Raw genomic sequence first — 14,765 nt, 5'->3', positions numbered from 1 at the left:
AGAATCCCAAGGGAAATACTCTCATTAGTCCCTCTGACCCCACTGAACCAGCTCTGTTCTAGCTGGAAATGAGACTGAGTGCCCTGATGGCACATCCCCCACTTAGGAAGGGGCTTCTGCAAAGATCTACAACAGAGCCAGGGCCAGGAAACAATTCCCAGTTCCTTCTTCTGCCAGTTCCCCACAGTGCAGATAATTTTGGGCTGCTCTGGCAGCAGGTCTGAGATGGAAACAGGAAACGACGTCAGGGGGAAAATGAGAGCAAGGGAAAAAATAGAAAGAAAAAAACCCCAAACACCTTGAGATCAGTATTTCACAGAACCACAGAATGGATTGGGATGGGAGAGGCCTTGCTGGTGACACCACTGAAGAATCCTGAATCCCTGGGATCACCCTTCTCCCCTGGTACCTGAAGCTTCCTGACAGCACCAACTACTGTCTGCTGTTCTGGAGGTGAGGCATGTGGCACTGAGGCTGATGCCACCAGGAGTCACAGAGAATTTGGGGGCTTGCGGGTGTTCTCTGCAGCTTCAGCTGCTTTGCCTTCAAATCCAGGCTCTGGGTAATAGTCCAACTGGCTCCTGAGCAGGGCTGACCTTTTTTTAAGCGATTGATTGGCTCCTACAGCAGTTACTTACAGAATTTCTAATCCTAATTTCTAATCTGGGCCTCCTGTGCCAGGCCTCCCCTTACCCTCACAGCCCAGAATTCCTTCCCCAAATCCCACCTATTTCCTCTGTCAGTGGGAAGCCATTCTCTGTGTCCTGGCACTGGAGGCCCTTGTCCAAAGTCCCTCTCCAGCTCTCCTGAAGCCCCTTTAGGTATTGCTTTGTAATTAAGAACTGTTGGGAAACTGAAACTTGTGAAAGTAAATACCACAACTCGCACCAATCTATTCATTAGTTATTCCCACTGAAGACAATTAAAACTCTGAGGCACAACAAGCGGCTCACTCCAGCTGCACTGAGGAACTCAAAGACAGCTCTGAGCAGAATTTGTCCTCAATCCCAAAGAAATTAATTTTCCAATTATTCTTTTGTTCAGCCCTGTGGGCTCATCCCAGTGAAACTGGTACTAAGATGCCAAAATAAAGACAGAGGTTGCTTTAAACTTTTTTTTCTGCCATTTCAGCCCAGGCTGAGCAGAAGAAATTTTTTATTATTATTTGATTTTCTCAGTTTTCTTTTGTTCAACACACCAAGCTACCTCCCATTTGCTTTAATATATTTGCAGAGGGCAGACTGGCCCCATCCCTAAATCCTCCCATCACAAGAGCAGCAATAAAGTTTGAAATAGTGGCAACTCCAGTTTTCAACAGCTGCTGGTGGTGAAAATTAACTGTAACTTCAGAATCACTTTTCTTTCAAAGGAATTCCCACATTCCACGATCATAAGCTGTCCAATTCAAAGAAAGCAGAAAAAGAAATTTCTTATTTATCCAACTGGGGCCAGTTCATCACAAAATAAACAAAAACAACCAACAAACAACAACAACAAAAGCTTTAAGCAGCAACAGCAAAAATACTGCCCAAAGGTAATGATCCTGAATTAGTTTCTACTCCCAAGCAAGTAAGCTCTGCCTGAGTCCTACAAAAGACTCAGAGAAGCTGAACAATATCCTAAATGAAAAAGCACATGAAAATACAATATATGGAAGGAGGTTCCTGGGATCATCTCGCATTCTCCATTTCTCAGAGGGAGTGTGCTCAGGAATAACTGTAATGCCTCTTTATCTCTCTGAGAAGTCCATGTGTCCACCCAAAGCAACTTCACTAGAAAACATCACTTTCTCCAATGAAGAAACTTATCAAATTTTATCTATTGAACTGGAAAGGTTTCTCCAGGCACTCTTCAGGCAAGCTGATGGACATCAGTTAATTAAAATCAAGAAGGACAGACAAATATTGGATCCAACTACTGGACTGTCTGATTTCCTTGCCCTTCATCCTCCTCTATATTAAGTTTTTTTCCACAGTCCTCTTTCACAGAATCCCACACTGGGCTGGGTTGGAAGAGACCTTCAAGACCATCTGGTCCCCATCCAGGGACACCTTCCACTATCCCAGCTTGCTCCAAGCCCCACTGTCCAACCTGGTCTTGGACACTTCCAGGGATCCAGGGACAGCCACAGCTTCTCTGGAGCCTCCCCACTCTCACAGGGAACAATTCCTTCCTGATATCCAATCCTAGATGGCCACAAGGCAGGAGTGGGAAGAAAGGAGCCCAGAGCAGAGCAGGCTCCTCCCCAAGCCCATCCCTGTGCCCAGGCACAGACAAAATGTTGGGCAGGATGACCTCCAGTCTGACCCAGCTGGCAAATCCTGAGTGCTCACATTCTGCTTCACAAAGTGCTGCCCCATCAAAACACAGAGTTATTTATCCCACAGGATGGTCCAGAGGGCAAGGACACATCTGGTAACAAAAGCCACTGAATGGGCTAATGTGCCAAAGGCTTTCTGCCCCGGCTCTGCTGGCAACCCAGTGACCTGAAGGCCTAGAATAAAAAAGGAATTAGAGCAAGGCAAAACTGAAGTGCCTCTCTTTCAAGGGGAAAATTGATAAAATTGGGGTCTTCCCCAGCCTCCACAGGCACAGCTGACATCAACAGAGACTGTCTGAAACACAGTGGACATGTCAGATTTACCAGCATGAGGTTAGGGCTTGGCTTCCCAGAAACAAGGGTACACTTGTTCCTGTATCTGCCAGACAAGGGGATGCTTTGTGCAAGTCAAAGAAATCATGTATTTTTCTAATGCTTGATGTATGGAAGGAAATTACCTCTTTTTCCCCTAAGAGAGATTTAAATGGGTTCAGTGCACTGCCAGAGGGAAACCAAATGAAGCCACCAGGCCCAGCAGCAGCTGAGTGTCCAAAGCCAGCATCTCTCTGGAGAGGAGGCAGAAACTTGGTTTATTTATTCATTACTATTTCTTAAATCTCAAGGGTGAAGTGTTGGGAAAAGAAAATAAACAATCAGCCATCCTGGGAGCAATTTCAATGCTGGAATTGGCTCATCACACAAAAACTTGGATATTTCAAGCCCAGCACACAACAGACACTGCTCCATCATAGGTTCCACTTTGCCTTGTGTTGTTTATCCCTCACTTCTGGCTGGAGAAACAGGAATCCCTGACGGCTGCAGACAACAGCAGCAAAATAGTTTGGTTAGACTTGAGCACACAGCTACTAAATCCTCCAGACACACACAGAGAGTAAGTCTTCATCAACCTCAAGGGGAAAAAAAAGCAGTGAAATGAGAGATCCTTTCCAGGTACTGCTCAGCTACACCCCCACTTCTGATACAACTTGAGGCTCTTGAGCTTTTTGGGGAAGGAAAAACCCCAGACAAAGAGGCACAGACACAGAGGGGTGGTTTGCCCAGGACGTGGGGTGGTTTGAGTGGTGACAAACCAGGCATGGTGAGCAAAGCCTCCAGTCAGGCACCACAGTCAGCTCTGAATTACAGGAACCAGCTTTGATTTTCCAGAAAGGCCACAAAAAGTCACGTCAAACAACGTCAGACATGAAGGAGCAGCAGTGAGCAAGAACGAAAGAGCTCTGTGGTGAGGCGAGCAGCCTGGGGGAGCGGAAGAGCCAACATAGCACCAACACCAAAAACATCCATCTCCCTCCAAGCATCATTAGATGAGATATTGGGAAGAAATTCCTCCCTGGGAGGGTGGGGAGGCCCTGGCACAGGTTCCCCAGAGAAGCTGTGGCTGCCTCTGGATCCCTGGAAGGGTCCAAGGATAGGTTGGAAAGGGCTTGGAGCAACCTGGGGCAGTGGAAGGTTGGAATTAGCTCATCTTTAAGATCTCTTCCCACCCAAACCATTCTGTGATTAGAAACAAGAGAAGGGCTGGTTTCTGCTGCAAGGCATGAGGATCTGGGTCTCTTCCCTCTCCCTTTGCTGAGCATCCAGCTGACCTGATCCCATTGGAATGGTTGGGAATTGGAGGCCAGCAAGGACACTTCTGCATAAAGGGGATGTAAAAGTCACCAGATTTCTGCTGTTCACATCACCCTCAAATCAAGCGCCTGCTGCCTGCCCAGCAGCTTAGACACCCAACTGATGGGCAGGGAGGTAAGAGCTGCTCTCCTTGACTGAGGGACATCTTTGGCACAGGCAGCATGACCTGAATCACCCAAACTCGACTTGCTGGTCAGTAGCACTGCTTTTTGTCACCCAAAAAATCAACCTTGACTTTACAACTGGCTTCAGGAGAGCTCACAAAGAAGTTGATTCAGTTTCCAAGGCTGCAAGCACACACTTCAAACAAAGCCTCAGTTGTCTCACTTTTTGTTCCATAATTCTCCCTGGAAAAGGGCCTCATTTGACTTCACTGAAGTCAATTGACTCTCAAGTGCTTGCTGACATCATCTGCAAATAAGGATCTGCCAAATAAAGGCTCAGAACTGCATGTCAAGCAGGAATGATGGGTCCAGACCAGTTCATCAGCTTTTCTTTTAACATCTCACTATAGACATGGCACAAAGGCAAAAAAAAAAAAAAAAAATTAGAATAATTTTCAAGGTTGAGATGAGTCCATAGAGTAACAACCAAAACAAACAATTAAAACCTCCAGCCATGGACAAGCACATTTCCAGCTGCTGCTCACACCCTTGAAATCCCACTCAAGGTTGGCCATAGTTCTTCTGGAAACAACCTGGAGAAAAAGCTTAAATCTACAACCCAACACTCCTAAATCCAAGTTTCCTTTCCCACAGGAACACATGCGACAGTAAATAAAAATCACAGATCAGCTTCGCAGCCAACGAAGAAGAGTCATTATGTTTTCCAGCTTTGCTAATCAATTTTGTTAATAAGATGTGTCAGCAGCACAGAGGTTCCCAATTTCTAAAACCACAAGCATTCCTGGAACCCAAGCACTTTGGATCCCCACCCAGACCCCACAGGCAGCAGAGTCCTCTCCCAAACAACAAACTGGCAGATGACTGAAATGTCTTGTGAGCAATGCCAGGAAAACCACACCTCACGTATTTTCAAGTTGTTCCCTTCTCTGCTGACCATTATTTCAGAGAGGGGGATTTGGCAAGGGCCTGGAATAACAGGACAGAGGAGAATGGCTTTAAACCATCAGAGGGCAGGGTTAGGTGGGATACTGGGAAGGAATTGCTGCTCTCTGGGAGGGTGCTGAGGCCCTGGCAGAGGGTGCCCAGAGAAGCTGTGGCTGTCCCGGATCCCTGGAAGTGTCCAAGGCCAGGCTGGATGGGGCTTGGAGCAACCTGGGATAGTGGAAGGTGGAATTAGGTGGTCTTTAAGCTCCTTCCCAACCCAACCCATTCCATGATCTACCTCCAGACTGGTTCCTTTCCCACCTTCCACCTTTTCCTCTGCACACCTTTCTCAAGGATTGTCATCACTAACAAATCCTGCTCCTTCCTATTTCCTCCCTTTCATTCATTTACTCTCACTGGTTTCCTTCTTACCTAGTTAATTTTCATGGTCATTTTGGAACCACAAGCATCTTTGAGGCACTTCCACAAAGTCTACTTTTATGAGAGATGGAAGAAATACCTTCAATTTGGATAGGAAAAGAAGAAAGGATCATGAAAAGCCTTTTCCATTGGCCCCTGCACTCTCCCAGTACACCCAGCCACCCAGGAAGGGCACACTGCAAAGTTACTCTCCAACATTTTCTGCCAACTGTTCTTGGATGTGTTCCAGGACACCTGGGAATCCACGAGAGAGGCTGGAAAAGCAGAGTTAGTGATGCAGGAGACTGGCAAATTCAACCCCAAATGTGAAAGTAAATCACCTGAGTCCAACTCAAGGGCAACAAGGTCACATGTGCTTCCCTCTGGGTGAGGAAAATCAAGTCTCCTCTGGAAAAGGGCCACAATTTTTCACTATTCTCTCAAGATCACAGAACTTCTGACATTGAGACTCCCACAAGTCAAACTTCCATGATGCCCATGCCATTTCACTTTTCTCGTTTTCTCTCCTCAAAATTCACACTCATGGCTCCACACATGGGAAAGGACTAAATGTCTAAGGAAAGAGAGGCACAGTGAATTATCCTGGGATTAACAGGATCACAGGTTCCCATTGCCTCTGTGGAAAAAGGAGTTATACAATTCAATTGTAAAAGTCCAACTGTAACAACAACTACACAGCTGAGAGGATAAACATTTGTTTAGAAAAACAAGCAGGAAAACCACCTCATTTTTCCCCTTCTTGGAGGGGATTCAGAAAATATCATACCTTGATGCTGTGTAAACAATCTTCAGCAAAAGCTGTAAGATTGTTCCGGTCACAAGCCCAAAATCTGGCACCACAGCAGCTGCTGTGCAGAAAATTAACTGCATCCCAGTCAAAACCAGTACAGGGAACTCACAGGGAGAGGCTGGAAAGGCTTTCCCACATGGCTTAAACCAGGAGTTGACTGAGCATATTCAAACCAGCTGAGATTTTACAAGAGTGGCCGTACCACTTTTCTTAGACTGGATGAGCATTGCTGTCCCCAGGTGTCCAGGGGCAAAAAATGTCTGTAAAAACACATGGCTGGTTCCACGGGACCATGGCCCAAAAATCCCTCCTTGCCCCCTCTCTTCTCCCCCCTTTCTCCAGATGCAGCTCAGTTCAGTGCTGGCTGTTCAGAGCCCAAAGCCACGTTTTGCAGATGCTCTGCAGTAAAAACCTTTGACACCTCTAAAGCTTTCTAAATCCCAGGGCATGTTAATCACCCCGTCTGAGCCCATAATCCCAAACCAGGCCCCACAGTCAATGGGTTTTGCAGACTCTCCCCCACAGGCATTCTGCCTGTATCATGACTACACCAGAAACTCAGCATTTCTTAAACATCCTCACCCTGACAACATTTAGGGTGCACCACAAGATTAGGCTCTAACACTGTGGCTTTTCCCTGAGGTTTCCAGGACTTGGGAGTTCCCATCCTTCAAACCAGCTTTGCTGAAATAGGGAACCTCTTTGACACAGAGCAAGCAGGTTCATCCCAGCCTTTCTAGGAGCTGTCTGATGGTGTGGAAATCAAAGAGAAGCAAGCTCCGAACAAGTTTATCCCAGATCCTGAGGCTGGAACATTTCTCTGCCCTCTCTAAGAGAGGTCTTGCTTCTCCATGAAGGCCAAAATATGCTATTCCCAGTTAAAACCAGTAACACTCTGCAAATTCTTGTCTGAAGGCACCACACAAAGCAAAGGCAATTCCTGCCTGGCTCAGCTGTCACATGGATTTCAAACAGCTTCCCTGGACAATCATCCACCTCACAGCATTCCAGTAAAGGCAAATTTTAGAAGATGTTGAAGCGATGTGTAAAACCCTAAACACAGCCTGGTTTTGATTTCATTTCCAAGCATCATGGGGATAAAAAACCCAGAATCACAGAATCAGAATCATTTGGGTTGAAAGGGACATTTAAAGATCATCTAGTCCAACCCCCTCTAATGAGGGGGGCACCCTCAGGAACAACAAGGAAAAAACACATGGATATTTAATGGAATGACTGGATTTCCCTGCATTTAGCCCATCAAGCCAACATGACTGGACACATCCATTCATGGGGACTCAACTCTGAACCACTGGTCACAGCCAGTGTGCAGCACCCAATGCTTCAGTGCCCAGCCTCACACCAAACCACCTTGAAAGAGCCTCTTTCCCTCAAAAGCTCCTGTGCCCCCAGGCCTACGGTCTGAAACACTCGCAAATTGAAAAACACACAGAAAAGGGCAAATTAACCCATCTTCTAATAGCAGATTTCAGCAAAGCAAGCAATTTCTGTGAGCAGTGACCTCTGGCCATTTGGGAATCAGCCCTGAACATGTCCCAACTCCAAAGCCCGTGGCTTAGATCATCTGTTCAGGTCATTTCACAGCTCTGGCCAAGCGGGAATTACAAGAGCATTTCAGCAGAGAGTGAATTAATACACGCAGCCCAGACACAGCACTGCAATTCATTATGCTGATGGATCACAGCTCCTCATTTATCTTCGCACAAAAGGACCCCAAAAAGCCATCAGAAGCCTCAGTTGGAGGTCATGTGATGCATTTAACCAAATGGACTATCTTGATTCACACACATTTCATTTGAAGGGCATAAATCCTGTCAGGGAGTGCCCAATTCGTTGGAAGGGGTTGATATCTCATTTACAGATTTGCAGCTACATGAGCAGCAGCAGATAAAGGCAGGAAGAGGCTTTATTGGGTATTTCCCCTCACCTCCCCTCTCCCACATCCTCACAGTTCAGACAATTTGCAGGTAAGAAGAGGATTAGGAGATTTGTGATGGAAAGAAAGATTTGATATCTCAGCCCAGCCAGTCTATAAAAATGGCTTCTTCTTTTTACTGGATAGATGAAAAAAAAAATCATTGCTATTTCTCTTTCTCCCCTCTCCTACTCAGGATGATTTCCAAGGTGAGATATTTGCTGTGTACAAAAAACAGGGGTTTGGAAGCAATAAAAAAAAAAAATCATGCATTTTTTTCATTCTTCATAATATTCTTGGTTGAATATGTGACGAACAGGCTGTGGTTAGATCAGAAATTCCTTCCTCACACTAGCTACAGAGATTATAATGATCTCAATCTCAGCAGGACCATCTCTCCCCCTTCATGTGTCTTTCATTTAAAAAAGCATTGAGGGGGAAGTGAACGGGGATCTTGCCATTAAAGCTGAGGGCCCACAATAGAAAAAAAGAATTTTGTAAATGTTCAAAATTTTAAAAGGAGATCAGAGTATGTTGGTTGTGTGCCTTCAGCCCCTCTCTTCATTCTCAAAGATCAGAGAAAAGCAAAGATTAATGACAATTCCAGCAACCTGCCTCTCAAAAAAAAATTAGAACTCAGGTGTCCAATTAAAATTCTCATTTTCATGTAAATTTTTAACGTGGAAAGCTTGATGTGCATACATTTGAAGGAAAAAGAGAGGCATCATTAAAATTCTGGCTGTTGAGGTGGAGCACAATTCTGACAACAAAGATTCACAGGTACCAACTGAAGAGATCATGGAGGTCAGGTAGGGTCGTGACCCAAATTTGGATGAAAGCCTTTTATTCTGGGGAGTTTGATGTTTTAACAAGAAAGCAGATAGCCTAAAACGAGCTGCAGGCTGTATTTTCTTCTCCTACTCCTGCTGCTGTCTCCATCTCTCTTTTACCAAAGTGGAAGTTGAGGCTTCACATAGATTTTAAAAAGACCAACTCAGACTGGACATATTGTTAAGCCTGGATCAGCTACCTTTAAACACAACAAATTCCTTTCCAGCACTAGCAAAAACCAATGGAAATTCCAAGTAGACTTGGAAAGCTGCCACTGATATTTTTTGGTAAGGCAGGCAGAGGCAGATTACACTGAGAAATTCATGATAACTTTTCTGTAAATTTTTACCCAAGAATTGTAATGTTCTGCTGGCTCAAAGTGGTCACCCAGACCAGGCTGAAAGCAGAGGGAAAACAGCACCAACACATTCCTACTTTGCACAAGGAAATTTGTTTTGGGCTGCACAAACTCAAGGCGTGACTTCCCAATTCACGGGGGAGCTCCCGGCCAAGCTGCGCCGCCAACAATGGCTGCAATTCACAACCAGGAGCATTTCTGGCACGGGATCTGCCACACAGCCCTGTTTGCTCCTTCACAGCTGCTTTTCCAAGAGGAAAAACACTCCAGAGCCAAGACAATCCCTGGTTATAGGCTTAAAAACAGAACAGAGGAGCCAAGCGATAGGAGAGCAAAATTAAGCATTCAAAAGGCAACCAAAGGGGTCTCCTGGGAGCACTTCCAGATGAAACAAGAATTAAAGTAGGAAAAAAGCCCCAATTTAACTTGTAAGCACACTTTAAAAAAACATCCCAGGCAACATGGGAGTACAGGAGAATAGTAAAACAAAATCCTTACCCAGATGATGTAACAGGGTGGTTTTGACAACAATATTTTCACACTTCTCCTATCAACACACCACAAGACCTCATCTCAGAGCCCAGAACAAGAGGGGAGGTGCAACTCGAGCCTCACTGCCTGGATTCCCTCTGCCAAAGCTCTTACAATCTATATTTATCCAGGGGAAAGAAGAGTCATCTCCAACAGCTTTCCCATTGATCTCCAGCTTGCTCTCACCTTCTGCTGCCTTTCATTGCAGGGTTTAGGTTGGAACAGACCTTAAAGCTCATCCAACTCCACCCCTCCCATGCAGGGACACATTCCACTGTCCCAGGCTGCTCCAAGCCCCATCCAGCCTGGCCTTGGACGCTGCCAGGGATCCAGGGGCAGCCACAGCTTCTCTGGGCACCCTGCTCCCCTGCCTACAAACTCCTTGTCATACACAGGAACAGAATTATGAAGGTTGTAAAAGACCTCCAAGATCATCAAGTCCCTTCTGGGACCAAATACCACTGTGATCACAAAAAACACACCACAAAGGCAGTGATGCTGCAGAAACACAGGAGCTACATATCCAGCCAAGGGTGCTGAAAACACCAGTAGGGCACAGAGCAAGGAGTAAAAAACCACAAGGAAAGTGTTCCCCTTTACCACAACATAAACAGATTTGGGCACAACCAATCCCCTGGAGCACCATCACCAACCTCACTGTGCCCATCTCTACATCGGCCATACAGGGCAGACCTCCTGCCATGCTAAACAGCTCCCAGCAAACATCCCAGCCAATAAAATGTGGGAGTTTTATCTTCTATTCTTGTGTTGTTAGAGCTAGGATTAAAACTCCCATACAGTGTTTGTGTTTGGACTCAGATGTTTATTAATTCTTATCTATGGTACAGTCTCACAAGTTGTGAGTTCTGGCTAACAAGGCAGAAAATGGCTCTGACTCTTTCCAAGGTTTTTTAAGGACTCATTATCCAATAACGAGATGACACCTACATTATTTTTACTTTTAACCCAATAACCAACTACCCATGGCCCACAATGCAGAGTTTTCTACCCAGTTACAAAATAACACCCAGATCCATGAAGAAGAAGGTGAAAAAAGAACTTAGCCTTATGCCCTAAATCCTCCATCTTGTTGTATATGTATTACTATATACCAAAACATTAAACTCTAAGTTTTCCACCCTGTGATATCACAAACTTCTATTCAAACCACACATCCATAATCCCAGTGCTGTCACTCAATTCTGGAAGCCTGTTCCATGGCCTCAGGTCAATGCAGTGTTTGCTTGAGGGTCAGTGCCTGTCAGCACAGAAAGCCTGAAATTCTCAGTGCCCAGAGTTCCAACATCTCCCCCTCTCGTTTGAACCACAAAAACTGCTTTGACAGCTTTGCTTTTCTGAACTTCCAACAATTAAAAAAAAAAATCAATTATTTCATACTTTCAACCCAGACCTACAAGCCAAGAGGACAGGGCAGAGGTGGCAGCCAGCTGCTGTCACTGCTCACCTTGGTGGTGTCATCATGTGACCGCTGGTACCGTTTCCAGCGGCAGCCGTAGATCCCGGTCAGACAGGACAGACATAGCTGGGGCTCGTAGTACTGCAGGGGTTGGTGTTTAACCATGCTCCTTCCAGCCCCTCTGGAGCCAGCTACCACACATCCATCAGCTCTTGGGAGCGCCCTGAGGCAAAAGGAGAGAAAACAACAACAACAAAAAAAGAAATTAAAATCTCAAGCGATATTTCAATACATTAACAAGCAATTTAATAATTAACCATCTCCTCTGGCTACTGAGAGGAGGGATGAGAATCAGATCTATTCCCAGCCCTGCCAACATCTCCCACTTGTAAATCAAGGAGACCAAGAAGTTTAATTAGTTTGCAAGTTTTATTTCCTTGTGCGGCTTCCCCCACATCACCAAAGGCAAATGTGTTCACAGGAGTTATCAGTAGGGAAAGCCACGTGAGGGCAAAAGCAGGAGGGTGACAATCTGCAACCCAGGTGATTGGGGTTTTATGAATGACTGAAGTGTAAAGAGACAGAGCTGCTGCAAGAACAACCTGAAAATCGATTTAGAGACCTCCACAAAGCTGAAGCTGAGCCAAGCTAAAACAGTTTATCATCAGCATCCCATGGAGCCTGCAAAACAGTCCCAGACGAGGAATAAACACTTCCATGCCTCCTGCAGAAGGAGCATCACAGAATCATGGACTACCCTGAGCTGGAAGGGGACCAGCGAGGATCAAACTTCTGGCCCTGCACAGGAAAACCCCAAGAACATAGAATACAGTGTGCACGTGGGCAAAATATATAATATAGACATTACCCTCTCCCTTTATAAACCTCTCAAGCACTCACAGGGATGCAGAGCTGTGCTTGATCCCACACCATAGGCTTTCCACAGCTTCCTGAAGCACAGGTGTGCACCCACAGCCCCACACATTGCTGCTGTGTGGATCACCAGTGGGCTGGGAGCACAGTTTGACAGCGGCTGAGCTTGTCAAGTGCTTGCCCACCTTTCCCCAGAGCGCAGAGTTGTGTGCAGGGTGTGTGGGCAGTAAATCCCATCCTCTCCAGGGGAAACACTTTGCTTCCTCACATGTGGGATATTCCCAGAGCTCAGGTCTTGGGAAAAGCTGTGACAGCTGAGTGGCAACATCCTCCTGGGCATCAGCAAAGCGTGGCTGGACTAAGGGAGATACACCAACCACCTAAAAGCTTCTCCTTGCCACATCCTGTGGAAGGAAGCCTCCAAAAGCAGGGCTGACCATATTTTTCAACCCAGCTGATGCACAAGGGGATGCTGCAGGCAGTGCAGACACAGTGGTGCAGTGTGGAAATGTCAGCAGGGACACAGACAGCTCATCCCTCACAGCCCCTGCCCGTGTCTGTGTCCATTCATGCTCCGTGCTGACAGCCCAGGACAGCCTTGCCCTGACACTCATCAGGAGTCAGCACCCCAGAGGCAGGAGGTTGTTGTGGCTCCCAACCCAGCAGCCTGTCGCCACACTGTCCCCAGAGCCCTGTGCCTCCCCCAGGCACAGGGGCAGCTCTGTGCTTTCAGCAGAGCTCTCTGTACTGCTCAGGGCGCTGACCCAAGCAGGGGACACGAGGTGGGCACCACTCACACATCCATGAGTGGCCAGCCCAGCTCCCCACATGGCTCTGCTCGTCCCCTGGGGGGTGACAAGCAGGACAGAGGCACAGGCACAGCCAGCCTGACAGGGAGCTGTTTGCTGATCACATCCCCCCCGTGCCCTCCCAGCTCAGCTGCTGTGCCACCTCCGTGGCCTCCTGTTGAGGTCACCTCCCTGCCTGCCTTTCACCTCTCCTCCTGCTATTTATAAAGCTCAGCATTAGTCACTGCTCAAGTTGCCTCCCATCTTCAGCTTCAAGACCATCCCCAGGAAATGAGTCTCCCCCTCTGCTTTCCCACCACAGGCACAGAAACTGTCACAATGGGACAGAAGCACCGAGGACATGCTAAAACTGGATACTATTTAAAGGTCTTGGGCAAAACCATCCTCCCTGCCCTGAAAATTCCCAGCGCGGAGTGATGTAAAAGATGCTGAGGGATCTGTGCAAGATGTAAAAATCATTCACAGCCTATTAACAACTCCCCAACCAAACCCCTTACTCCCACCCTGAAAACCTAGAAGGCTACAGTTGTTCCAAGCAATCCTGTACCAATTCTTCTCCCAAGGACAGCATTTCTCCTGATTTCCAGCTGTTTGGTCATGAAAGGCATGAGGGCAGACAGGCCAGCTCCACCCACAGAAGCTTTCACTGGGTATTTCATTTGATCACTTGCAAGAATTGTGTCGATTTGATAGGAGAAAATCCTTCCCTTTGAGGGTTGGGAGGCCCTGGCACAGGGTGCTCAGAGAAGCTGTGGCTGCCCCTGGATCCCTGGCAGTGTCCACGGGAAAAGACAGCTGAAAAGGGTCTGTAAGGCACCAAGTGAAGCTCCCACCCTGGTTCCTCTCGCTGCCAAGGCAGACACTGTGGGAGTCCAGAATTCCAGGCTGCTCTCCACAAAAACTCAGGAAAAGCACGATGACAAAAGAAATCCATTCCTAAATACAGTGTAATTGCATGAGGCACAACCAACAAACCTAAAATCATTCCTTCTTCTCCATAAGCATCACAACCAGATCCATAAAAGCCTGAACCAGATGAGAAAGGACAAAACAGAGCATCAACCCTCCCCACCACACACACCTGAGCAGCAACAGGAGCTGCAGGGAGAGAAACCACACTGATACCATCTGCCCAGAGAGCCTCGCTTGGCCAAGAGCATGGACTTGATACTTACTGCTCCTGCTGCCAGAAATGGAGTTAAGGGAGCAGCAGAAAGTCTGCAGCACCTCACAATCACTGTTCCCATGACATCTCCAACTGTCGAGGTGGAGAAAGCAGCCTATGAATGATTCAGCCCACTCCTGGTTAGCATTACATACAGAAATGAAAACAGGAAGCAAGACAACAGGCATTAATTATTCAAATCCAGCAACGTGCACCAGGAGGGAGGGAGGAGGGAAAAAAGAAATAAAAAACACAAACCCACTCATGCTCTCAGCCTTGACTTTCAAGATGCATTGTCTGCCAATGGCTGTGAGTTTCTCAGAGATGAATAACCAGCTCACTTGTCCAAAAAGGGGGAGCAGGGTAGATTCCATCTGCAAATACAATGGGAGCACTTTCCAAAGGCTCCAGGATGCCTAATTAGCACACACTGCACTTCTGAGATACTGAAGTGGAGGTATCAGTTACACATTATTCCTTTACAAACAGCTTTGGAGAAAAGGAAAAAAAAAAGAGAAGTGGCAAATTTAAAAATGAAGATCTCTGGGGAGATCTGGCCTAAAATTTTTTGATTTTTGTCTCTCTGAGTTAACTC

The 14,765-nt window shown here is 46.6% G+C and overlaps 1 protein-coding gene across 1 annotated transcript in view; it reads right to left on the bottom strand.

Moving 5' to 3' along the window:
* The window catches only part of GDPD5 (glycerophosphodiester phosphodiesterase domain containing 5), a 104,113-nt gene that overhangs the window by 49,162 nt on the left and 40,186 nt on the right, over window positions 1-14,765 (bottom strand). The window contains exon 2 of the mRNA XM_083881899.1: window positions 11,372-11,546. Within this exon, the coding sequence (XP_083738025.1) occupies window positions 11,372-11,488 (117 nt within the window). The 5' untranslated portion in view covers window positions 11,489-11,546. The remainder of the gene's footprint in view (window positions 1-11,371; window positions 11,547-14,765) is intronic.

This window comes from Zosterops lateralis, assembly GCF_965231275.1.
Source record: "Zosterops lateralis genome assembly, chromosome: 2".
NCBI lineage: Eukaryota > Metazoa > Chordata > Aves > Passeriformes > Zosteropidae > Zosterops > Zosterops lateralis.
This window is presented reverse-complemented; position numbering and strand designations above follow the sequence as displayed.